The 25,699-nt window shown below is 46.7% G+C and overlaps 1 protein-coding gene across 1 annotated transcript in view; it reads right to left on the bottom strand.

Annotated features, from left to right (window-relative positions):
- GMPR (guanosine monophosphate reductase) overlaps positions 1-24,367 on the bottom strand; it is a 45,065-nt gene extending 20,698 nt beyond the window's left edge. The window contains exons 1-4 of the mRNA XM_049765271.1: positions 24,215-24,367; positions 15,034-15,153; positions 12,410-12,493; positions 9,089-9,262 (exon numbers count right to left, since the gene is read on the bottom strand). Of these exons, the coding sequence (XP_049621228.1) occupies positions 9,089-9,262; positions 12,410-12,493; positions 15,034-15,153; positions 24,215-24,301 (465 nt within the window). The 5' untranslated portion in view covers positions 24,302-24,367. The remainder of the gene's footprint in view (positions 1-9,088; positions 9,263-12,409; positions 12,494-15,033; positions 15,154-24,214) is intronic.
- Between the last annotated feature and the right edge of the window lie 1,332 nt (positions 24,368-25,699).

Raw genomic sequence — 25,699 nt, 5'->3', positions numbered from 1 at the left:
CCTCCCCGCTACGCCATCACTCTATCTCCATAGTTTTCTTTCTCATGAGCTCCCCATTCCACTTCTCACTCCAGTGCTGCCAACAAACCTTTTAATTTCCAAATATTCTTCTTTAATCCAAAGAAAACCACTGAAGCCTTCTGGGGGTCAAGTCAGCTACAACCACATCGGGTGTGAGGGAGTTTAAAGGAGGGCAATGATATCCTCTGGGGAGCTCCAGGTCTCTACCACCTCAATGCTCCCTACTCTCGAAAGTGGCTTCCACAGAGATAGGCTCAGAGGGTTGGGAGATGTCCAGGACATCAGGTCAATCCAGAAGGCTCATCATTGGCAGAAATAAGAAGTTGATATTCAAATATACAATATATTCAAAATTTTTCAAGATATTTGAAATAGTGGGCACAGGAAAAGCAAAGCTAGACCTGAAAAAGGCCACAGGAGTGTGTGTGGGGGAAGATCTGTGAAAGCCCTGGCCCCCTGGGGGGCCTCCAAGCCTGAGTTTCTTTTGGGGGGTGGGGTTGCTGGGCCCCAGTGATTACAGACCTGTCAGTTTATCTGGGCCCCAAGCACCTCCTGGATACAGCGGATACCAAATTGTCAGGCTGTGATGGGGCCTCTCACTTGGGCAGTTCTTGCCTTGCACTTTCGTTTCTGGAGCCAGCCATAGAAAATGCAAGTCACGCCCCCTCTGGGCTTGTCCCTCAAACTGCCCATGCACCTTCATGTCTGGAAAGCCAAATGGATTCTCTCTCTCAAGGGGAGGACAGCTCTGTCCACACTGCGTGCTCATAAAGGCCAGGATGTAGAAGCACCCAGAGCCAAGAGACAACCCTCTGGCCTGGACACATGCTCTACATGCCCAGGTTCCATCTCATGGTCCTTAGAGGCAGGAGTGACTGTCTCTGCAGAACCCCTGCAGGATACTATTCCTTCAGTAACAGAGTAACATCCTCCACCCCACCCTCACCAAAGAAATAGCACCCAGCTAAAGAATCAATTCCAATACTTCTGAACCAACTGGAAAAGTCCTCTGGGCAAGATCTACAGCCACAACTACACTCTCCTAACGTGTATCAAACTTGCTTTAAGACTCCCTTAAGAAGTCTTGTGGCCAAAATGAGAGTACAGTGGGAAGGGCATTTGCCTGGCACATGGCTAACACAGGTTTGATCCCCCCAGCATCTCATATGGTCCTTGAGCACCACAAGTAGTAATGATTCCTGAGTGCAGAGTAGCACAGTAACCCCTGAACATTCCAGATGTGCCTCCACCAAAAAGAAAAGAAAAAAAGACTCCCACACTTAAGGCCAAGTTAACTTCATAAAAAGACCCAGAGGTGGGCCCGGAGAGATAGCACATCGGCGTTTGCCTTGCAAGCAGCCGATCCAGGACCAAAGGTGGTTGGTTCGAATCCCGGTGTCCCATATGGTCCCCCGTGCCTGCCAGGAGCTATTTCTGAGCAGACAGCCAGGAGTTACCCCTGAGCACCGCCGGGTGTGACCCAAAAACCAAAAAAAAAAAAAAAAAAAGACCCAGAGGTCCAATGCTGGACTTGCACTTAGCTCTTCATTTTTCAGGAAATTACTCCAAGCCTCAACTTATCCTGCTACTAAATGGGACAACACATTGGCTTCTGGTTTTCTTAAGCTTTCAAAGAAATGTCTCTTCCCTTCTTGGCAGTGCTCCAATCAATAAAATGTAAACCCCTGTAATGAAGAGTGATTCAGATAACACGATCCATATAGATTGCTCTTTTAACTATTTTTTTTAACTTGAGAAGACACATGGAAATAGACCCTCTTTTTTCTTAGAGCATAGCTGTTCTAACATATTGACATTTCTTCACCTTCGCTGACTGGGGCTGGAGAGATAGTACAGTGGGTAGGACACTTGTCTTGCATGTGGCCTACTTGGGTTCGGTGGTACCACATGTGATTCTCTGAACACCATCAGGAATGATCCCTGATCTTAGAGCCAGGAATGAGGCCTGAGCACAACTGGATATGGACACACACACACACACACACACACACACACACACACACACACACACACACACACACACACACACGCACACACACACCCTACATTGAGGTTCTAAAGCTATGAAACACTAACTTCTCTCCACACTTTTACCAGTTCTTCTGAGGCCCTTTGCCAAGAAAAAGTCTTTCCTACTGGACAATAGAAGGGAGCTGTGGAGCTGAGCAGGTTTGCCTTCATAGACCTATGAAGTCTATCAAGTCCTTGTACCCCCACCCCACAGACAAACACAGGAAATGTCCCTCTCCCTCTCTCAAGGACACCATGGCAGCCATGGTGAAGGCAAGATCCATCTTCCACATGAGGCACATCAATGGATATTTCCTCAGTGACTCTCTGAAACCAACATCCTGAGTGTGAGTCATGCCAAAATTTCCATCACAATTCTAGCTCAAGGAGAGAATAAACAGAAATGCCCGGATGCCCTGGCTTGAGAGGGCTGGCAGACAAAAATCCTTGGGTTCAGCCTCACTAAGCTCAATACAGGAATGTTTGCTATGAAAACATCCAAGAAATAAATAAATTTAGCTAGAGAGTTGGTAGCCTGAGGAGAGGGGTGGAAAAAGAGGATTTAATGACTCTTAATTTGAATTACCTGAAGGCAAGAATGCTTTCCTAATGGGGTCCTCTACTCACTCTTTTACCTGCCATCTCACCACAGATTTTGCATTTGCTTCCTCTTTCCTTCACATATCCCTCTTTGAGATGTAAAGAACCACTTAGGTTTGATTAGCATTAGATAGAAATCTACTCTTCCTCCCATGTTGCCTGTCCCTGAACAATAAATACTTTACATGAAGGACAGTCAGAGCTCTGAGTCCACAAGGCTGGGAGCCCCCTGACCTCAAGCTTTTTCCTCTTATGCCTGTCTTGTTTTCTTCATTCTCCTGGTACCCCTGCTTCAGGCCCATTCATTCACCAGGGGCTGAACTCCAGCATCTGATAATGAGCTGGTGCAAATGAATAGGCCCTGCACTGCATAAAAATGCCAACAAGGTACCAGGGCAACAGGGATCAGCCACAGAGCTGGACCTGAAGTCTAATTTTGGTTTCAATTTTGGTATTAGGCCAAGTCTGCCTGTGCTCAAGCCCTACTCCTAGTTCTGTGCTCAAGAAATTGGTAGTTTTCAGAGGATCATAAGTAGTGCCAGCAGTTAACACAGGTCAGCCAGATGCAAGGCAAGTGCCTTAACCCCTTCCCTTGTACCATTTCTCTGGACCTGCAGTCTGTTCTGAATGGAGCACTTGTCACAGACCTCTGCATAGCCACCTGCACAAATGCATTTCCCGCAGGATACATGGGAACAGCTGCAGTAGAGTGCAGAAGTGGTAAGACTGTCCCTCAGGCACATCCTGACAGAAGGTTCCTTGAAGTCTTAGAGACGAAGTTTCACATTGGTAAAGGCAGGGATGATGGTCCCCACCCAAAGATGGGGGATCAGTCTTTCCCATGGCTTATGTGCCAGAATGTACCTAAGACAACGGCCTTCTATGTTCTTAGAGAAAGACCAAGCAGATAGTCAAAGGTCTAACTTTGTTCTTCCAAAGCCAGCACCTCAGAGGACTCTTTGTTGTCAAAGATGTTCTCCTAAATTCTCATTTTCTGCTCCAGTGAGAGAGCTCAAAGGGCTGGAGCTCATATTTAGCATGTTGGAGGCCCAGGTTCAAACCTCAGCGTTAATCCAGAAGCATTGCCTGAGCCGTGCTAGGTGTGGACAAACCATCAAAGAAAAACAAAGAATGTAAGAGTTCCCAATCCCCCTGCCCACTCAAGATGAAGTTGATCTGAGGTGAAGAAGAGAAAAGGATGAGCCTGTGAACAGGTTTGAGCAGGATCCCTAGAAGCCCTCCCAACACTTCCTATGCCATAGAAGCCTGGTATTGCCTATTCTGCAGCAGCATTTTGGGGTCCCCCATTTCCGTTCATGACTTCAAGGCATTCTCACTAGAATTCAGTCCTAGCACCTTTCCAGGTTTCCGTGCTCTCACCAATGACAAGAGGAAGATTATCACTCACATTGAAGACATCAGGCCTGCAAGCTTCTGAATGAATCACACATTCCCAGAATCAGTGCAGGCTCGGGATAAACATCTACTCTGCCAAAGCTTCCATTCATTACCATGGAAGCCAAGAATGACGAACACAGGTCCCAAGCCAGGCAGCACAGACTGGAGAGTCCCTTGCAGACAGGCAGAGAGGCTGCCCAGAAGGCTGTAAGTCTCTCCCACTGTCTCTCCATCCCTTTGCATCCTCCCTAAAATACCCAGCTCTGTGTGGGCACCCTAGCCCTTCCCTTGCCCTAGCTGCCTGCTCCTTCCTGCTCTGCCCTTTCTCCCCTGGTCCTGGCCTAAGGGGTGGAGCATATGCTCTCTGGACTCTACCCCAAGCAGCTCGGCTCTAGTCCCAGTAGAACCACCCAGGAACTGTGGAACCATAATAAGAACACTTAAGGGCTTCAATACGCTTCTTCCAACACCCAAGTTTCTAAAACCAGCAGTTTATGTTGTTTCCAACATCTTAAAACTCAGACCATGCTCTCCCAGCTCCACTTTTAGTCTCTACCCAACCTCCATCTTTGACTCCATTCTGAGCTCAGAGCTCACAGCATCGACACCAAAACAAACAAACAAATAAACAAACATGGTAGGGCCCAAGAGTGCTTACTTGACTCACAGCCAATCTGTGTACAATCCCCAGCACTGAATATGGCCCCTCCAGTCCCACCTGAAATGATCCCAGGACATAGGGTAGCCCAAAAAATCCAAAGAAAATCTGTGTGAGCAGTTTTACAAAACTCAACTGCTTTGAGCCCTGATTACTCTGAGATTATTCAAAATATATGTTTTTTTAGATTATGGGGATCAAACTTTTCCGCTTTCCTTCTAGCCAACAGGTGACTCTGAACTGGCTTCTCAGCAGGAATAAAAGAAGCTCTGAGGTTGGCCAGGCCTGGGAACTGTGCTGTGTCCTCTCTTCCTACTTGTCTGTCAGGCCAGAGCACTGGAGATCCTAGAGTCTTATTAGCCAACTCAAAATATCTACAAACTCTCTGCCCTCACCACCACCAACGATCTTCCTGCTCCTGTGGACACAACCAGTTCCAGTGTCTTTGTCACTTTTTCAGCTTCCAGAACATTCCTGCATCCTCTCCATCTGTTCACCCAGCATTTCCCAAATGGAGGCACAAGAGACCCCTGACCTCTTCCCTACATTGTTTTCCCCCTACCTCACAGCCTTATTCATGTGACCAATTGTCCTCATCTTTCCATCAGCTCTCACTGCCTTAACACTTCCTTGGATCAAGTGAGTCAAAAAAAAAAAAAAATGGATGGCATGTATGTTCCCCAATGAGACTCAACTCTATGTCATTGAGATAGTCACCCTCAGGGTATTACAGCTCCCACAGAAGGAAAGCTGAAGGGAAGTGGGTTGTGTGACCTCTGTGAGAAGGCAGGAAGAATGAGTACAAGAAACATGGCATTCAGCACATTAAAAGATGAAAGCATATCTCAGTTTGCTGTTGAGCAGAAGAAGAAAACCAAGATAGGGCCCGGAGAGATAGCACAGCGGCGTTTGCCTTGCAAGCAGCCGATCCAGGACCAAAGGTGGTTGGTTCGAATCCCAGTGTCCCATATGGTCTTCTGTACCTGCCAGGAGCTATTTCTGAGCAGACAGCCAGGAGTAACCCCTGAGCATTACCGGGTGTAGCCCAAAAATCAAAAAAAAAAAAAAAGAAAGAAAGAAAGAAAGAAAACCAAGATAGAAGCTGGAGAGACAGTACAGTGGGGAGAGTGCTGACCTTGCATGCAGCCAAGCTGGTTCAATCCCTGGCTTCACAGTTTTTCCCCAAACACCACCAGGAATAATCTCTGAGTACAGAGTAAGCCCTGAGCACTGCCAGGCATGCTCCCCTTTCCCCACCACCCCACAATCCTAAACATAAAAAAGGACCAATCACTTTGAGGTGGCAAAACATAGGTACAATCCAGCAGAGTTATTTAGGAATGCAGCAAAAGCAAAGGTACACAAGGAAGGAAAAATTACCATGGTAAGGGGTGAGGGGGAATTTCTTTTGGGCATCAAAACAAAGGTTTGTGGCTGTCTAGACACAGATGCCCCTGTCCCAACCACATTTTTTGACTGTGGGTACTATTTCACCATTGAATTCATGAATTACTAAGAAAAAAGATGGGAGTGGCTGGAGATATAGCACAGAGAGTAAGGGGTTTGCCTTGTAAATACCCGACCTAGGTTTGATCCTCGGCATCCCATATGGTCTCCCGGGCACTACCAGAAATGATTCCTGAGTGCAGAGCCAAGAGTAACCCCTGAGCATTGCTGGGTGTGACCCAAAAAACTAATGAAAATAATAATAAAAAAAAAAACATATAAAGAAAAAAAAACTTGGAGCCACTAAGCTGTCTCATTAAAGATGAACCATCTTCGGATTCCTACTCCTTTATCACTAGCTCTGCCACCCTAAAATTGGCACGTGAACCTCACCAGCCTGACTACATGGGCCCCTGAGACCTCAGAGTCATTTCCAGTGAACTGGAAAGATCTGGACCCAGGAGCTCAGATAAGAAGCAGCTCAGCAGCAACTGCCTTATCTTCTGCTCTTGCGGAAGTGAGTCAAAGACTCACTCCCAGTTGGTAAATACCTGCCATACTTTCTTCCCCAGCTGTGCTGAGTGTCTTTTTATTATCTGACACTGCTCAGGGTGGCCAAACTGTGGTAGAGGGAGGCTTCTCTGCTCTAGACTCATCCCTTCCCTCTATGTGTATCTCTTCTTTCACATACTCTGAAACAGAAGACTTTGCATAGAGGAATGGGGGCACACAAGCCAGTTGAGGTCTCAAAGTTTAGGATATCATGGCTCAGCCATGACAGAAGAGACCGTCATCTCCCATCACCACATGATTCCCCAGAAAAAACAGGCCATAAGGAACCATTGATTGACCCATCACCAAGAGGAGGAAGGGAGCTGATGGCAGAAACTAATTATGTAGGAAGGGCCTGGTGCCAACAAGTCAAAGGGCAGAATCCCAACCTTCAGGCCCAGCTGGCTGCAAGCCCAATTTTGTTGCTCTCTGCTGGGGTGTCTCCATGAAGACTCCAAAGATAATAGAACAAATGAGAGTTTAGGATGCCTTACCTGTGGTTAATTTGGGACAAAATTCCCCATTCTTTACAGAGATGCTATAAAAAAGAGATAAACTCTGGAGGCATGCCTCAACAATCAATAGAAATACAAAAAAAAAAAATGCAAACCATTGAGCTTTCTCTCTGGCCCATTGAGATCTTTTTTTAAAGGGCCTGCATGGTAAGAAATACTTGAGACTGACTTACTATAAATAAGAGATAAAATCCTGAGACACGCCTCAATAATCAATAGGATCATAATACAAAAACAAAACAAAACAAAACAAAAAAATCAATAATATCACTAGCACTATTAGGGAGAGAAAGATGAATGTTTCTATTTCCTACTCAAATTCTGACACTGGTACAGCTGACAGACCTGGGGACATTCTTTTTTTCTTTCTTTATATTTTATTTGTGTCACCATGGTTTACGATACTGTTAATGATGGGGTTTCAGGCATCGAATGTTCCACCCTCCACCAGAGATAATTATTGATTCCCTCCTTCTCCCACCACTGAAAAGTACAAAAATACCTTTTAAATCCTGGAAAAGACTTTAGCAGAAGCTTCTGTCTATACACAGAAAAATTCCTGCATTTTACCTTCCTTCTGAGGATGAAATGAAAAAGGAAAACAGTTCAATCGGGCCCGGAGAGATAGCACAGCGGTGTTTGCCTTGCAAGCAGCCGATCTAGGACCTAAGGTGGTTGGTTCGAATCCCGGTGTCCCATATGGTCCCCCGTGCCTGCCAGGAGCTATTTCTGAGCAGCCAGCCAGGAGTAACCCTTGAGCACCGCCGGGTGTGGCCCAAAAACCAAAAAAAAAAAAACAGTTCAAACAAAATGCACAACCAGGAGGGTTGCAGTTAATGATGGATGTGGAAGTTAACCACTTTTGCCAATAAAGATCAATAAAGAGACACAGAACAAGAATATCCAAATGACCACATTTACCCTAGAATTTCTACTTTCTTTTTCTCTAAGTCTACTTTTCCCAGCACCAAATGAAGCACTCAGTCAAAGTGTTAATATTAGGAAAAGTAAAAGAAAAGGTAGAAAAATATCGAGAAGCAAAAGGTCCTACCTAAAACAACCCACCATTTGCTTTGCAAATAATAGCTGCCATTATTTTAGTTAATGTTTGACAGAATGAAAATTGCACAGTTAACTGTGTGGGTTTTGACTCTTCCAGCAGTTTCTAATAGCAAGTAGGAGGGAAGCTTAGAAGACATGGATATAAGATGCCTAAAAAAAACCATCTACGTGTCTTGTTTTAATGATACTGTTTGTAGGGGCCAGAGAGATAGTATAGTTTGTAAGGTTTTTGCCTTGCAAGCAACTGACCCAGGACTGATCCCTAGAACCACATATGGTTCTGTGAGAACCACCAGGAGTGATTCCTGAGTGGAGAGTCAGGATCAACCCCTGTACCATAGCTAGGTATGGCCCTTAAACACAAAAATTATTTTTAAAAGATACTATTTATTAAAAATGGCAAGGTCCTTCTTATAGTTGGTTTTGGAGCCATACCTGACAGTGTTCTGGGTTTATACCCAGCTTTGTACTCCAGGGTCATTCCTGGCAGAGCAAGGGATGGAAGATCAGGGTTCATGCGGTGCCAGGGCTTAAACTTAGGCCTACTGCAGCAAAACATGTGCACAAATCACCGAGCTCTCCAGCCCATCCAGATCTTTTTTAAAGGTGTCTACATGGTAAGAAATACTTGAGACTGACTTGAACCTTGTGAAGAGAACAACTAATTTTCAGAATATCCATTGCCTTTGTCTGTCCTTTTCCTAATGATGCTCCAATACTGTTCCAACAAGGTCCCAAAATTCTAAAGAGAACATTGCTCCATGCTTTTTGCTTCCCCATATGGAGAATGTCCCATTGTACCTACCATAATCGTATGCTCCGGAAATTTGGCACGGACGAGTTTCACAAATTCCACAAAATGTTCCGAATACCCATTGGCCACATCCAGGCAAATGAACTTCACCTGTGGCACAGCTTCCAGAATGTTGCTCATCTTTTCCAGATCATTCTTCCCACTGCCTGAGCTCACGGCTATATGCTGCATAGAAAAAGTCAAGAGTCACAGACAGACATGAATGGCAGTCCCCAGAGACCTGACCCTGCTCTACCCATGAACAAATCTGGGGACAGAGCAAGTGGCCCCCTAAATGTTGCTGGTTATCAGCTTGAAATCCTGTAATTGTAGCGGTAAAGGATAAGTGCATGATGCTCTCGATACACTGTGTTGGTGCTGATACCATTACTATCTCTATCCTTAACCTTGGATGCCATACATGGGTTCTTCTAAGGCACCAAATACTAAACATTAAGGAATTCTCCTTGACTTTGCAATTTCCCCAAAGCTCTCTTTGGGGAGCCCTGAAGCTGTAGCTGTTCTTGTGTATTCAGGTCTTTTTTAAGTTCAGGAGAAGTAGGCCCCATGAACCCAGGTTTCCTCATGCCCAGGCTGTGATCCTTCACCCTGGCATCTTGCCAGGGGATTAGGAAGCAGGGAAGGAAAGAGTCTAAGACTTTAAGGTTCTTTCCCAAGGCAGCAGCCATAAAGGGCATGACATGGACCTTCTCACCTGCACATGGGAAGTCACAGCTCACAGCTCCGCCATAGTGCTGCCTCTTAATTCCTGCCCCTCACTTCCTGTCTTCCCCAATCTGTTCTTGGAGGAAAGCTTTGGTTTTGGTCATTGATGACTCAGTGTGCAATTCAGTCATGAGATTTCAGAGTTCACATTGTGCCTTTGAAAACAAAGTCCTACTGTAACTTGTTTCTCTAAAACACGACCTCTTAAACTTTTCTACTCTTCACCTCTTTCATCAAAGAAAAGATGAATGCAACACAGGCATTAATTGACTTTTAATGGATTTTCCATCAGTTGTATGCTCAGAAACTTTGACTATTGCCAAACTTTGAAGACATATGGGGTTGTGACCCACAGTTTAGAAAAGAGACTCTAACCCTTAAGCCACAGATATGGTGCAGCCAACTGGGCTTTTACTCCTGGTGGAGATCTGAAGGACCTCCCTGCCCCCCATTACAACTTTGTCGTCTGTTTATTTTCCCTTTTATTTCTGTTTCACAAGTGTAATTTGCATCATTTCTGGTTTTTCTTTCTTTTTGCTTTGGTTTTTGGGCCACACCCGGCTATGCTCAGGGGTTACTCCTGGCTATCTGCTCAGAAATAGCTCCTGGCAGGCACGGGGGACCATGTGGGATGCGGAATTCGAACCAACCACCTTAGGTCCTGGATCAGCCGCTTGCAAGGCAAACACCGCTGCACTATCTCTCCGGCCCCCATTTCTGAATTTTTTAAAAACATATTCTTTTTTCTTTTCTTTTCTTTTCTTGTCCCTCTTAGGTTCAAGGGAAAGCATTTTAGGAAATAGAAGAAGGGAGAAAGAGGGAGAGAGGGAGGGAAACGGAAGAAACAGAGAAAGAGAGAGAAAGAAAGAGGGAGAGAGGAGTGTCACACACTCAAGAGAATCTAAATGGTGTGTTCAATTTTTGATATAGGAGACTCTAGAACGGTGTGGTAGGAAAGGATTTTTGAGTGTTGTTTCTGAACCATATTTTCATTAATGAATTCAGAGGCCAGTTTCTTCATGTTTCCCAATAGCTCATAGAAGACCACAGCATCATCAAAGTCCTAGAAAAATGCATGTCTTTGGGGGAGGGGCGGGCGGCTTGATGAAAACATATTCTCTTTTTAGTCTTGAATTTGGCAGGGAACAGAATAGCAAGTCAAATGACCACTGTCAAAAAGGCAAACGATCATCACAAACTGCCCCAAATTCAGTGTCTTCTAAACCTTCTTACAGAAGAGGGGGAAATGTATAAGTTTCATCATCCAAATCCCACAAAGGAAAATGAAAGGGTTAGTCTTTAGCAAGGATTATTTCCTCTCCAAAATCACCTTCTCACTGATCAAAATCTACACACGGGAAGAAACCAGTTTCCACAGTGGAACAAGACAACGTTGCAGATGGCATAGACAGAAGAGAGCTGGCATCCCTGCCTCCTGCCAACACCAAGGCCGAATGAATCATCCAAATGTACTAGGAGGAAGTCAGGTGCACTATCTTTGGGTTTCCTGTTACTCACAAATTGCTCCCTCTAAAAATATGGTAATACTTTGTAACCATGGCATTTTAATAAAGTAATCATAAAATTGAAAAAATTTTCATATATATAAGTGACAATAGATGAAGTGAGATCAACTCACATATGAAGAATCCATCCATTGTAAGACACATCGGATTTTGTTTATTTTCACTGTTGACTTAGTTCTACCTTTGGGTGATTATGGGTTATGCTACTAGGAATACTTGTGAGCCAGCTTTTGTGTGGACAAACATTTCTATTTCTGTGGAGTCTATGAGTTAAAATGAGCTTTCTGGGGCCATCGAGGTGGCGCTAGAGGTAAGGTGTCTGCCTTGCAAGTGTTAGCCAAGGAAAGGACCACGGTTCGATCCCCTGGCGTCCCATATGGTCCCCCAAGCCAGGTGCAATTTCTGAGCGCGTAGCCAGGAATAACCTCTGAGCATCAAATGGGTGTGGCCCGAAAAAAAACAAAACAAAGAATAAATAAATAAATAAATAAAATGAGCTTGCTGGACCACTCTTACTTTTGCCTACTGAGGATCTGCCAATGTGGTTTCCAAACCATTTTCTTATCCTCATCAGCAACGATGAGTCACTACAATGACTCTTGCTATTATCCACATTTTGATCACAGCTGTCAGGACAGGGGTATTAGTTATTCAACTCCACATCAATGTGTGATGGGTTTCTTTCTGCACTTGAAAGGCCTTTGCAGACTGCATCAGCCCTGGCAGGTAGCAGCTGTGGACTCCAAGTTCTTAAGATATAACACTTCCTCTTTCAAGGCAAAAAAAAAAAAAAAGACAACCAAATTCCTTGCAGGTATATAAAAAATAATCCCTATATTCCTTGCAGATAAATCCTAATGCTTTCAACGTAGGGTACAGGATGGATTTTTCTCAGCAGAAAATTCCTAGTAATGATGAAGAAGGGTCTTGGGCCAGACCTGGCTTCCCCAGCCTTACCCATACTCCCCAGTTCTCTTAGGATTAGGTATCTATGTGTTGGCAATTCAAATCCTTTGGTGACCCCAGATCTTTCCTGATCCTGCAATGGACGTAGCTGACAACCAGGTTGCTATCATCATACCTGCAGGCATTCTGGGTGATTCGTGGCAAAGTGCTTCCAGTCATCCAGGGAATAATGCTTGTGAATCGCTGTAAACATGCTGTGCTAGGAAACCAAAGAGAGAGAAAGAGAGTGAGCATAAGTCAAAGGAGGTCTTTCCCTATCTCTAGATGGCCTGTGGTGACTGTCACAACACAAAAGTCCACCAAGAATGACCTCTGAGAGCTAGGAATAAGCTCCCAACACAGCAGAATGTGGAACCAAAACCGAAAAAAGAAAAGGAAAAAAAAAACATCTGGTGTTCCTGATATACTAGAGTTCCTAACATTCATGCTTCAGCTGCCTTGAATAAGCTCCTAGGAGCCAAAAACAAAAGCTTGACCAGTGAAACCACAAAAATGCCTTTCCATTCAATCTTCTCAGTCAGCACTGCAGGTAGAAAGCTCAGGACTCAGCCTAGTATCAAGGTTAGGGAATGGCAGAACCCACAGCAGGTTCCACCAATAAGCAGAATTTGTGTTCAGATATGCAGGCAGAATTTCAATTCATATGCAAAAGCTTTCCTTTGAGCTAACAAATGCTACATTCTTTGCTAAAAGCTAAATCCATCAGGTAGCCAGTGGTTCTTGAGAGAGAAAATGTTAAAAATTCTAATCTTAAATTCATGATCATTTGACAAAAGTATTTCTAGAGTATCAACTCTGTGCTAGTAACTTTGCTGTTGGGGTTTCATTTACTTCTCTGACCAGCTTGGTGGGCAGAAATGGGAGCAGAACGAATTAAAGTGTAAGAAACAAAATGGTGGCTGGGCCAGTTAAAGAGGTTTAGGATGATGTTAAACAAATCTGAGGGAAGGTTCTGGAACCTTCCTTAATTCAAGGAAGCTCATGTGTCTTCTCTGGTCCGTTGCCCCACCTACAAATTCCCATTGTAAAATTCCACCTTCACACGCTGTGAATCCTATAATAGGAAAAATGACCTCAGTAGTCACGTCAGTGAGCATGGGAAAGGCAGACAAGTTCTGCCTTTTTTTGTTTGTTTGACTGGTTTTTTTTTTGTTTTGTTTTGTTTTGTTTTTTGCACTAACCACTGGAGATGGAAAGGCATCTGGGCTCTTCTTTGCTCCCAGATATCATCGCCCCTCCCTACACACACACACCTGAAATTTTTTCAATTCTTTCAGCAATTAATTTATTAGTTTCTGCCCTAAGCTTGATCTATATAGGTTGAGGGCTAACAAGATAATAGATCAGATTGTGGAGCAGATGGAAAACGAACCAAGTGCTAGTCCATTTCTAGGCTCTTCATTGGTTTAAAAATCCTTTCCTTCTCATTATTGGCTTATAATGAGCCCAGCCCTCCTGAGGTTAGACTCGATGCTTACCACAAGCTCTTCTGACTAATTGCATCCATCACTTCCTTCAAATCTGTCTTCCAGGAATGACCACCAGACACAAGTCCCTGAGTGCACCTGATGCAAAACTGTCACTCAGAGGAGGCATATGCCTATGTCGGGAACATTCTGCTGGAATGGAAGTTTCTGCTCCAAAATGGTTTCTGTCTTTATTTCCCCCTCTACCCAGCCGCCAGCCAGGCCCTTTGCAGCTCTTGGCTTAAGAGAATGTCAGCTGGGTCTGGGAATTGTTGGTGTAGGCAGGGGTCCTCAAACTATGGCCCGAGGACGATATGTAGCTCAGCGAGGACATTTATCTCGCCATGCTGTGTGTTTTTGCTGTCATTACCTGTCCTGCTTAGCCCCTGACTCATCCCAGGTCCTCAGTGCACATGTGTAGGATGCGCACCTCACTTTCTGACTCCCCTTCTTTTCTCTGTCTCTTGCCTCAGGCAAGGTTCCTCAAACTAAGGCCACTATTGTTCATAGTTTTTATAAACTACAGTTCATAGTGCTTTGTTTTTTTAACTATAGTCCAGCCCTCCAACAGTCAAAGGGACAGTGAACTGGCCCCTTGTTTAAAAAGCTTGAGGACACCTGGTGTAGACGAAGGCAGATCTCTTATCATGGAGTTGATGTTGGGCTCTACCTCCACCAGCAGGGGTGCCCTACGGAGTTACCCTCTTTTCCTTACCTGTAAAAGAAACCTGTGCCATAGAGTTGAGGTAGCAGTTGGATCATTCATTCATTCATTCTACACATTCACCCGTGATACACTTCATATCCAGGATTTGGCATGTGCACACAGAATCCATGTTCTTGTTAGTAATGAACGGAGTCTAAACACATGATGTGGGCACACTGCACTCCTAGACTGTGTCCTCATTGACACTCTTGGAAACTTATTGTTTTTCATGCTACAGCACAGACTGTCTTAAAAGAGGTTGTGCCATTGTTTAAATAGTGCTGTCACTTGCCTATTAGAACTTGAACACACAGAATGATCTCATTGTGTATCTCTAATTTCCAGAATTCTCAAGGCCAGAAACAGATGCTGATGCAGATCATCTCACTGCAAGCAAGGTTCAGATACCCAGACACAAAGCCCAGTCACATTCTAAGTAACGAGAAGTATGACAAGAAATTCCAGCCAGCCAGACTCAGAGGCAGAGTCTAAGCTCTCTGCTTCTTTCCTCATCCTGGTTCTCAGCAGGTTCAGAGTGAGTAGCTGCAGGAAAAGAGCCTGTCCCACCTGTGCCATCACTGCTGCCATCTCAAATGTCCCCACGGTGTCCATGTTGGCCACGATGATGGGGATCCCTGAGTAGGTCTGCTTGGAGTTTCGAAATGTGAAGGTTCTCTCAAGGTCCACCTAAGAGCAATAAGAGAAAAAGAGCTTCAGTTGTGTTCCGTGGGCTGTGCAGAATATCTTGAGTTTAAAGTCAGTGGAAAGAACACCAAAGGAAGGCCACACCCACTTGACCCCTGGATTTCCCCCAAGCAATTGGAAAGGTGTGCCATGGAAGTGTCCCCAGAAAACCCAGAGTGAATTGCTAGCTGGTGGGAAGTTAGGTGCAAGGCCCTGGACGTTCTACCATCACACCCAGCCTCTGCCCCAGAAGTGCTCACAGTCAGCCTTTCCAGAGTTCTGCACCTCTGTCGTTAGGCTGGTTCCTATGGCATCATCACCTAAATTCATGTGGTCAATCCTCACTTCCAAGTGCTGGAACAACCAATCCCCTCATGGGAAAAATGCACCCCACTCTGCCCAGCAAACACAGTCCTCCATTGCCTTCCCTTAAGTCTCTCTTTCTGCCAGACCTAGTCAGCCAAAAATACCCTGCAGAGACAGCAAAACACCAATGCCTTCACTTTTCAACCATCTCTGCTGTCGAAGGTCTGCACATCTTTCAAAGAGCTGGGGAAGTACAACGGGACAACTAAACCACAGAGGAAAATACACTTCCTTTGACTTGAAAGCAGCTGGTGGGTGGGTCCTCCAATACTCCTATGACCCCAACTTCAGGCCTTTATGACTATCTCAGCTATCAGGAATCCAAGCACGAGCTTGTTCATTATAGTGATCTTGGCAAAGCCAGTGGGCCAAAGCCAGTTCCTCACAACAGCTGGCACTGTCCAATCATGTTTTTAATGTCCCAGGGCAGATCAGAGATTGATTTTCTAGATTCATGCCCAGCCAGCCCTGCTCCACTTTTACCATCAGAGATCACCACCTGCAGGTCCATTTCCCAACTGGGTTTCTGCTCTGCTTCAGCCAGTAAGAAGGAAGCGGGGGTGGGGTGGGGGGAAGATAGGAAAGAGGCAGGCTGGGTGTGCAGAGTCAGGTAGTCCTCCCACACCCAGCACCCTCTTTACCAGGCCCTGTGTATCTGGGTCCAGCGTCCACAGTGACCCTATCCTTGTCCTTCATTCTTATCTCCTCGATGCTTTGGGGGCTGTTGCTTACAGCTATCAGTCTCAGATCTTTTTTTTTTTGTTTGTTTTTGTTTTTGTTTTTGGGCCACACCCGGTGACGCTTAGGGGTTACTCCTGGCTATGTGCTCAGAAGTCGCTCCTGGCTTGGGGGACCATATGGGATGCCGGGGGATCGAACCGAGGTCCGTCCAAGGCAGGCACCTTACCTCTAGCGCCACCGCCCGGCCCCAGTCTCAGATCTTTGAGGTGCCTCCGTATTGCTCATTGTGTCAGGATACTTTTATATATTTATTTATTTGGGAAAGTTGGGCCACACTCAGGGGCGTTCAGGGGTTATTCATGGCTCTGCACTCAGGAATCACTCCTGGCAGGCTTGAGGGACAATATGGGATGCTGGGGATCAAACCTGGGTCAGTCCCAGGTCGGCTGCATGCAAGGCAAATGCCCTACCCGCTGTGCTATGGCTCTAGCCTCTGGATATCATGTTAATTCCCTGTATCTGATCTTTGGTCCACATCTGGCAGGTGTTGGGGGAACACAGGCAAGGCCAGACATCAAACCGTGGTCAAGTAATCACAGACAAATAGAGCACTTTAGCTGTGCACTGTCTTTCAACTCTAAATTTCCTCTTTTTTAATATTCAGCATAGTTTCCATTGGCTGGAGCATGACAGATATAATCCATGGAGAAATGGGTCCACCTTCCACTCTTGGGAGGAGAAACATGGATAAAACATTTTTATGCTCCTGGAGTAAAAACCTTGATCGAATTTAAGCCTCATGAGTATACATCACACACCTTTCCCACCACAGTTCCTCTGCATCTTCATCCCTTCTCTATTCTTTCCTGCTGCAGACAAGCTTCCCCTGGCATCCAGACAGCTCAGACAGCCTTGTAGCCAGTCCATAACTCTGGCGTTTTCACTTACGGCTCAGAGACCACAGTGTCACAGCATTAACATAATAGGAATCTTAAAATTTCTAGAGGAAGTCAGTCAGAAGACCCACTAGGATGTTCATACAACCTTAGCATGGATAGCTGATCAAAAATTTCTAAGGAGAAATTCTTGTGAGCAGGTCCACTGAGAAGTCTTTTCCCTCAAGTGTGGATGGCTGGAAGATTCCTGAGAGATCTATCATTCAAATAGCCACACGAGAGAGAAGACACCACAGCCTCCTAGGTGAGGGATAGAATGGAGAATGCACTGGCCTTCTGCAGTAGACAGACACCGGCCTGCAGCTTCAGTGAGAGCAGACACTGGCCTTCTCCTAAACTTAAGGGTAGAATCTGGCCTGCAGCTGCTATTAGGACACTGGCCTTGAGCTGCAGTGAAGACAGACTCTAGCCTTGAGCTGTAGTGGGTAGATTCTACCCTTCAGCTTCAATGAAGCCTGCAGCTATAATGAGGACACTTCTCCTGTGATTGCAGGAGACAAAGGGAATCCTTCTCCTCATCCTTTGTTTACAAAGGATTCTTGCTTAGTTTCAATGCCAGCAAAGACCCAGCTTCCTACATTTCTGGAAGAGAAGTGTTGGAATCTATTAGCTCAGTCTAAAGGACCTACTGCTCCAAGCCCTCTAACGTTTTAGTTTCACTGGCTCACAATCCTGAGATTCCTTGGATTCAGATTCCTCTTAAGCTTCAGGAGAATTCTGGGAGAATCACAAGCCCAGGCCCAGTACAGCTCTTGGCATGCCACAGCCAAGAGCAGCACAAAGATCTGACTCTCCTAAAGTCAAGCAACCCTCCCTTCATTTCTTCTCTTGATCACATGGTAGATTCCTCCAATGATGGATTCTATAATAAGGAATAAAATGATCTTCCCTGACCTTATCCACTCTTCTCCTGCCCCACCAGACCAGCTGTCCACCAGAGGCTCAAAATATTTTAAACACCCCAATCTCCCAGGCACAAAACCTGGCATTTAATCTGCCACAGTGGGTCAGCACCCCAAATAAAGCAGGGCTACTTAATCCATGGGTAACACTTTTTTTGGCCTGAGAAATTTCTAGGTAACTCTGGGTATACAAGTAGATAATAAAAATTGGCATCCGGATAAATCTAACGTTTTCTGATAAACAACCTAAAGAAATATATATTTAAAAGCCATTGTTTTAAAAGTTATAGGGTATTGCAAGTTAAAAAAGCTAGAAAATGGGGCCGGGCGGTGGCGCTGGAGGTAAGGTGCCTGCCTTGCCTGCGCTAGCCTAGGACGGACCTCGGTTCAATCCCCCGGCGTCCCATATGGTCCCCCAAGCCAGGAGCGACTTCTGAGCGCATAGCCAGGAGTAACCCCTGAGCGTCACAGGGTGTGGCCCAAAAAAAAAAAAAAGCTAGAAAATGGGGCCAGAGAGATAGTCCAGTGGGTAAGGAGTTTGTATTACACACAGTTGATCTGGATTCAATCCCCAGCACCATATATAGTACCCTTATCACCACCAGGAGTAATCCCTAAGCACAGAGCCAGTATTATGTCTTGGTATTGTATGGTCCCCCAACTAATAAGGAGCTAGGAAAATGGAGCACCTCCAAATATATACTGAGCTAAGCCCAATTTGAAAGGGACCAAGAAGGAATGAACCAGCTGAACCCATCTCCCCATTTGAAAAAGCTCTGCTGTTCTCTAAAACACTTGCAGCCAAGCCAGTCAGTCCTCAGGCTGACATTTCAGAGCCCAAGTACAAACCAAGCCTGCCATGTGCCCACCTGCCACTCTGCTAACTATTCCAGTGCTCTGAGTCAAGTGAGCTGGCTGCTGTACACATTCCAGCACGTTTCAGCCTCCCACCTTGACAACAGCATTTCACTTGTGTTGGAGAACATCAAGACATGGTGATATGTTCAACCGCCCCTGCACAGATACACTGGATGCCCTTGAAGTCTCTGTCTATGTCTCTCAGTTTCTCTCTCTCTGTCTTTCTGTCTCTGTGTCTCTCTCACACACACACATCTTAGGGGGTGGGAGGGGAACACATCAGCAGCAGGGAGGCCCCAGAAACACCTATCAACATGGGGGAAAAGTGTAGGCAGGCCCTGGAACAGCAGCAGGTCATCTGGACCTCGAAATCCAGAAGTAGCCAGAACAAGGCAATAGCCCACAGGGAGGAAAAGCATATCCAGAGAAAGAAGCTGGACCAGAGTAGGCCAAGCAGGTCCCAAGTGCCTAGACCTAAGGATGTGTCTGATGAAACCCAGTTCTCATTAGAGAGGAGACTATACCATAAATCTACATGGGATTGCCTTTCACTGCTGTCAGCCTGGTAACTAAAGAGTATGGAATGATCCGTGTCTAGCTAAAAGGCAAGAAGTTTACTATGTGTTGGCCCCCCCATATACCCTCTTGGGCAATGCTTGGTGGAGGCCTTTTGAAGGATGCTCTGACCCTTGGTAGCTTCACCCTCACTTCTCAAAATTCAGCTAAGTAGATGCATATAGAGTCAGCGAGTCTTTGGGGTTCATCTCTGAAAAGGGGTCCTGAGCATCACTGTCTTCAGGGGAATTATTTCTAAAACACATACACCCAGGTTACCCCAAAAAACAAACAGGAACCTTGGTGCTAGAGGTAGCATGTGCAAATAGAGTGTACTCAGCCACTAAGCCCAGTCAAGCCTTTCACCAAGCAAAATTCAGAGGCTGAGAGTTATCTATCAACCAGGTCTCCTCCAAATGACGTCGTTGTTCTAACCGCTGGTGGCTCTCTGGGGATGGGTAAGGGTAAGGCTATGGTGGAGAGAGAAGAAGAAGAAGAAGAAGAAGAAGAAGAAGAAGAAGAAGAAGAAGAAGAAGAAGAAGAAGAAGAAGAAGAAGAGGAGGAGGAGGAGGAGGAGAAGGAGGAGGAGAAGAAGAAGAAGAGGAGGAGGAGGAGAAGAAGAGGAGGAGGAGGAGAAGGAGGAGGAGGAGAAGGAGGAGGAGAAGAAGAGAAGAAGAAGAAAAGAAGAAGAAAAGAAGAAGAGAAGAAGAAGAAGAAAGAAGAAGAAGAAGAAGAAGAAGAAGAAGAAGAAGAAGAAGAAGAAGAAGAAGAAGAAAGAAGAAGAAGAAGAAGAAAGAAGAAGAAGAAGAAGAAGAAGAAGAAGAAGAAGAAGAAGAAGAAGAAGAAGAAGAAGAAGAAGAAGAAGAAGAAGAAGAAGAAGACATGACAGAAAGGAGAACTTCCTGTGCAAATGAAGACAGACATCAGCAGGATGCTACTACCAGCCAAGGACACCAAGCATGCTTGGAAACAACCAGAGCACAGGAAAGGAAAGTCCTGAAACAGATTTCCATGATCATAGGCCTCAGAAGGAGCCAAGCTGCCCACATCTTCAGCTGGAGCTTCCAGGGCTGCCAGGCAATCCATTTATGATGGGCAAACCACCCGGCTGGTTGGTGTCTTTTATTAGAGCTGAATCAGGAAATGAAACCGAGCCAACGTAATTAAGTAATTAGTGTATAATGTAGATGAAAAGTCAGTTCTCCTTTCTCACAGCCCCCCATTCTGCCCGACTCCTATTCCCAGCAGCCTGTCGAAATGCTTTCCTGGACAAGGACTTTCTTCACTGGGCCACTGGCTAAAAAAAAAAACAAAAACAGGGCCCGGAGAGATAGCACAGTGGTGTTTGCCTTGCAAGCAGCCCATCCAGGACCAAAGGTGGTTGGTTCGAATCCCGGTGTCCCATATGGTCCCCCGTGCCTGCCAGGAGCTATTTCTGAGCAGACAGCCAGGAGTAACCCCTGAGCACCGCCGGGTGTGGCCCAAAAACCAAAAAAAAAAAACAAAAAAACAAAAACAAATCACCAAAAACATTCCAACTAAGTTTTGAGAGATTTGCTTCTGTTTTTGTTTTGTTTTGTTTTTGTTTTTGTTTGTTTGTTTGTTTGTTTTTGGGCCACACCCGGTGATGCTCAGGGGTTACTCCTGGCTATGCGCTCAGAAGTCGCTTCTGGCTTGGGGGACCATATGGGATGCCGGGGGATCGAACCGCAGTCCCTCCTAGGCTAGTGCAGGCAAGGCAGGCACCTTACCTCTAGCACCATCGCCCAGCCCCGCTTCTGTTTTTTTAATTGGGAGCCACACTTAGCCGTGCCTCTCCTGACTCTATGCTCAGGGATCACCTGGGATTGAACCAGGCTTGGCCTCTAAGTGCCTCACCCACTGTACTATCTCCGGCCTCCAATGTTTTATAGGATCTTCCAGGGCCTCAATGCTCTTTCTGTCTTGTGGCCTCTGCCCTGTCCTAAGGCATGAAACCAATCAAAAAAATCCTGCTCATTAAAGCTGAGGGTGGGGCAAGGAAGTCAGAAATGACAGGGGGTGGGAAAGAAAACACGGAGTCCCAGAATGATAAAAATAAATAAATAAATAAATAAATAAATAAATAAATAAATAAAGGGGGTAGCCGAAGAGATAGCATGGAGGTAAGGCATTTGCCTTGCATGCAGAAGGTCATTGGTTCAAATCCCAGCATCCCATATGGTCCCCCAAGCCTGCCAGGAGCGATTTCTGAGCGTAGAGCCAGGAGTAACCCCTGGGCGCTGCTGGGTGTAACCACCCCCCCCACAAAAAAAAAAAAAAAAACATTCAGGGGCTAGAGTAATTTTACAACAGGTGGGGTGCTTGCCTTGCACTCAGCTGATTCCCAGCATCCCCCATGGTCTTCAGAGCACTTCTAGAAGTCATTCCTGAGCTCAGAGTCAGAAGTGAGTTCTGTGTATAACCCAAACTAACTCTATCCCCCCAAAGAAAGTTATGGGGCCTCAAATAAAGGCCTGATTTGAATCAATAAATGCTTAAATGCTTATTCCCTTTTGTGAAGGCTACCCTACTGTCCCAGGCCACCCTGTGTAGTGTGAGCAAGACAAGCCTGGCAGGGTCACTAGGCCATCGCCACCTTTTGCCCTTTTCCCTCTTTGTCCTCCTCTGTGGCTCTAGTGGAGGGTCAAGGGTGAAAGCCTCAAATGGAAAACAGCACTCTCTCTGTGTCTCTCTGTCTCTGTCTGTCTGTCTGTCTGTCTCTCTCTCTCTCTCTCTCTCTCTCTCTCTCTCTCTCTCTCTCTCTCTCTCTCTCTCTCTCTCTCTCTCTCTCTCATTACTGCTGATCCCTCAGACCACTTAGTTCAAGCAAAAACAGGTCTCCTAGAGTGAGACCAATGATATCAGCAGTCAAAACTTTCTTTCCAGCTTCCTAGACTAGCAAGTTTTCTCTTCCAGTTGCACACCAATGCCCCTCTGGCTAGGCTCAAAGTTATTTAGTGATTAGAAAAGTTATTTAGTCATTGTGCATTCAGGTATCACTAATGCCAGCCGGTATCTACTTGGGGCTACAGCTGCCCAGGGGAAAGCGCAGGACCAAGCAGACAGAGACAGCTCTGAGCAGGGAAGCAGACCCGATTGGGAACCAGGCCTCACTGTGCCTCCTTGCCACAGAGTCAGGCCAACCGGGAGGGCTGCTCTGCCATGCAGAAACTTCACCAAGAGAGGCAGGCGCCAAGGCGGTGCCAGGTTAGTCTGCGCACCAGGCCCAGAGCTGGCAGACTCAAAGCAGTGAGGAATATGAAATCATTTCTCAAGGGCACAGAGGTCTTACTCCAACCTTGACGTGTCGCCTGCAAGGTGCCTTTGGAAGTTGGGACCACCTGCATGCCTGGTTGCATATTCCACCCAAATTATGAAACCAAATGCTATGTGTGACGTCAGACTATCCCCCCAGGAAGGCAACAATCTCGCTCTGAGGACATAATCAACGATCACCTTCCCAAGATATGCTTATTTTGCTGGCTTAAAAAAAACTGAAAAAACAACAACAGCAACAAACCCTCGTTGGAACGGTTTTCTTCATATGTATCTGATTTCCTGAACTACGAACAAATAATTTAAAGACTGTGAGCCTTCCCCTCTCATGCCCCCCCCAAATCCCACCTCCCAATCTTCTCTTGGCCTGGTTCTGGGTAAAGGCTCTAGCTTTTTACTCATGGAAGCTTGTACCTGCCAACTAAATTGTTTATCTTGCACAATTTAGCAGCACCTGAAAAGACACAGGAGTGGGGGCAGTCCTGACAGGTTCCCCCATGAGCAGTGGTGGTGCTCAATCACTCCTTCACCTGGTCCCATCCCATCCTGGTCTCCCCCCTTCTCTGATGCCAATAGGCCAGTCCTGGCCAGCTCCAGAGGGGGCCTTGGTTCTGGTTTCTGGCAAATCCAAACAGGTCCCGGCTGGCTGGCTGGCAGGCAGCACTAGGCACTGCAGTCAGGCCTGGCTTTACACTGACTTTGCAGGAAGGGATTTATAATATGGGTCCCTGGGATGCATCGGCCTATGGGAACCCAAACTCAGTCCCAGGCCAGTTTCCAGACCAAGCCTGGGGCACTTGCAAATATCCCCTCCAAGGCATGCAAATAGCCCCTCCAAGCATGCACTTTCAGAGCAACTTTTAGCTCCTCCAAGGGTTTCTCCAGCCTTTTCCCCAGCCCCAGGTCATGTCCAAGCTGGTCTCCACCTGCAGCTGGAGCAAAAGCAAAGCCCAACAAACAGAACCAGAAGCAGAAACTGCCCCCTCCATTCACACCCCCCACCCACCCTACACCCCCTTATGCCTGCTTTCAGCTTGCTCCAGAACTCACAGCTGGACTTTGCAGGTGCCAGACAGGGGAACCCCTAAGGCCTCCCTCTGCCGGGACAAAGCCGCTGGAACAGCAGAACGCTGCTCCCCAAATCCAGCATTAAAGAACGCCCAGAATCAGACATTTTTCAAGAGCACCCCCTTACCCCCCATTCCCCACCCCTGCCTGCAGCGGTGGATCTCTGCACTGAGTCACTGCCACCAGCCGCAAGGCTCCATTCCTGTTTTCCTGCGGTGCCCCAGCCCACTCCTATGCACCCCATGACCCCTTCTCTGGCTGGCCCCGGGGAGATCCCAGGCTGGCTGGGCAGCACCCCAAAAAGCTGTCAAGGTTTCCTCCCAGCCTTTGCACCACCGGGGAAGGAGGGAAAGAGAATGCCCTCCGCCCTAGCAAAGCTACCTCTGATCGGCTCTTGAGGCTGCTCCGCTTGGGTCGGAGAAGGACATCCTTGAAGTCCAGCTTGAGGTCCGCATCGATTCGGGGCATGGTGCGGTCGGCGCGGCTGCTGGCCCAGCAGGGAAGGCTCCGGCGTCTCCTTCCGACTGACAGCTCAGGGAGAGGCGGAGGCAGTGGGCGTGGCCTGAGAGGAGGCGTGGCCTAGAAGAGGCGGGGCCGAGCTAGCGAATGGCGCATTCACGGAGAGCGCGTTCAGGAAGGGGCGTGGTCCTTGAGGGGCGTGGCCTAGAGGGGGCGGAGTCGAGCGGGCTAGCGGGCTTATTCACGGAGGGGCGTGTTCAAGAAAAAAGCGGGTAGTGGAGGGACGTGGCCAAAGGGGGCGGAGTCTAGAGGGCGAGGGGCGGGGACTTCAGGGGGCGTGGTCAAGAACGGGCGGAATTGGGCCAGAGGGATAGCATGGAGGTAAGGCGTTTGCCTCGCAAGCAAAAGGTCGGTGGTTCGAATCCCGGCTTCCCATATGGTCCCCCAGAGCCTGCCTGGAGCGATTTCTGAGTGTAGAGCCAGGAGGAACCCCTGAACAATGCCAGGTGTGACCCAAAAATCAAAAAAAATAAAAATAAAAATGGTGGAGTCATGGAGGGGACAGGGCCTGACTTGGCCTGGGATTTTGGGGTGCCAATGAGCTTGGGAGTGGGGGGGGGTACCCAGGATCTGCGGTGATGCAGAGTGGTGGCCTTGGCTGCTCTAGCCCCAGGCCCTAGCAAATAATTTGGGCTAGAGGTGAAGGGGTCGAGTGGGGGACCTTTTCACCAGGCACCCTCCACCCCTCACCCTTCCCTGTCTTCCAGGACTTGCTCATGGCAGTGACAGCTCGGGGTGTGGTCACGCGCCACCTATTCTGGCCCTCTAGCTTCCGCAGAATGAGGAAACTTGGCAGGAGCCTGCAGGGCCCAGAGGCAAGAACCTCTCCTGGAGATGTTTGTTTGGCTTCTCCTGGTATTTATTTATTTGCAGGCCATAGTGCCTGCCCAGTTGGGTGCTGAAATCATCTTCCCAGGAGTTGGGGAGACTAAGGGGAGCAAATAACTCAACCTGGCAGCAGGATTGTTTTTGAATTCCCTAACTGTTTTTGAATTCCTTAACTGACCTTGCCAGAGTATAGACAAGGAAGCCATCTTGCAGACTAGGAAAATGAGGGCCACAGACACAAATGAACTTAGCCATGGTCCTAGCCAAGTTAAGTACAAATCTCTCAGTGAAGTACCAGCAAAGATAAATACAAATAAATCTCTCAGTGCTTTAGAACTCCGGGTAACCCTTGCTAAAGAGTCTTTCTGGGTTCAGGATCTGGCCCCTCCACTTGCTTCTATTAATTGCTAAATTAGAATTTTTTTAATTAGAATTTTTAAATTCTCTCCACCTAATTTTTCTAAGTCTCCATTTTCTCAGGGCCCGGAGAGATAGCACAGCGGTGTTTGCCTTGCAAGC

The sequence above is a fragment of the Suncus etruscus genome, chromosome 18 (genome assembly GCF_024139225.1).
Source record: "Suncus etruscus isolate mSunEtr1 chromosome 18, mSunEtr1.pri.cur, whole genome shotgun sequence".
NCBI lineage: Eukaryota > Metazoa > Chordata > Mammalia > Eulipotyphla > Soricidae > Suncus > Suncus etruscus.
This window is presented reverse-complemented; position numbering and strand designations above follow the sequence as displayed.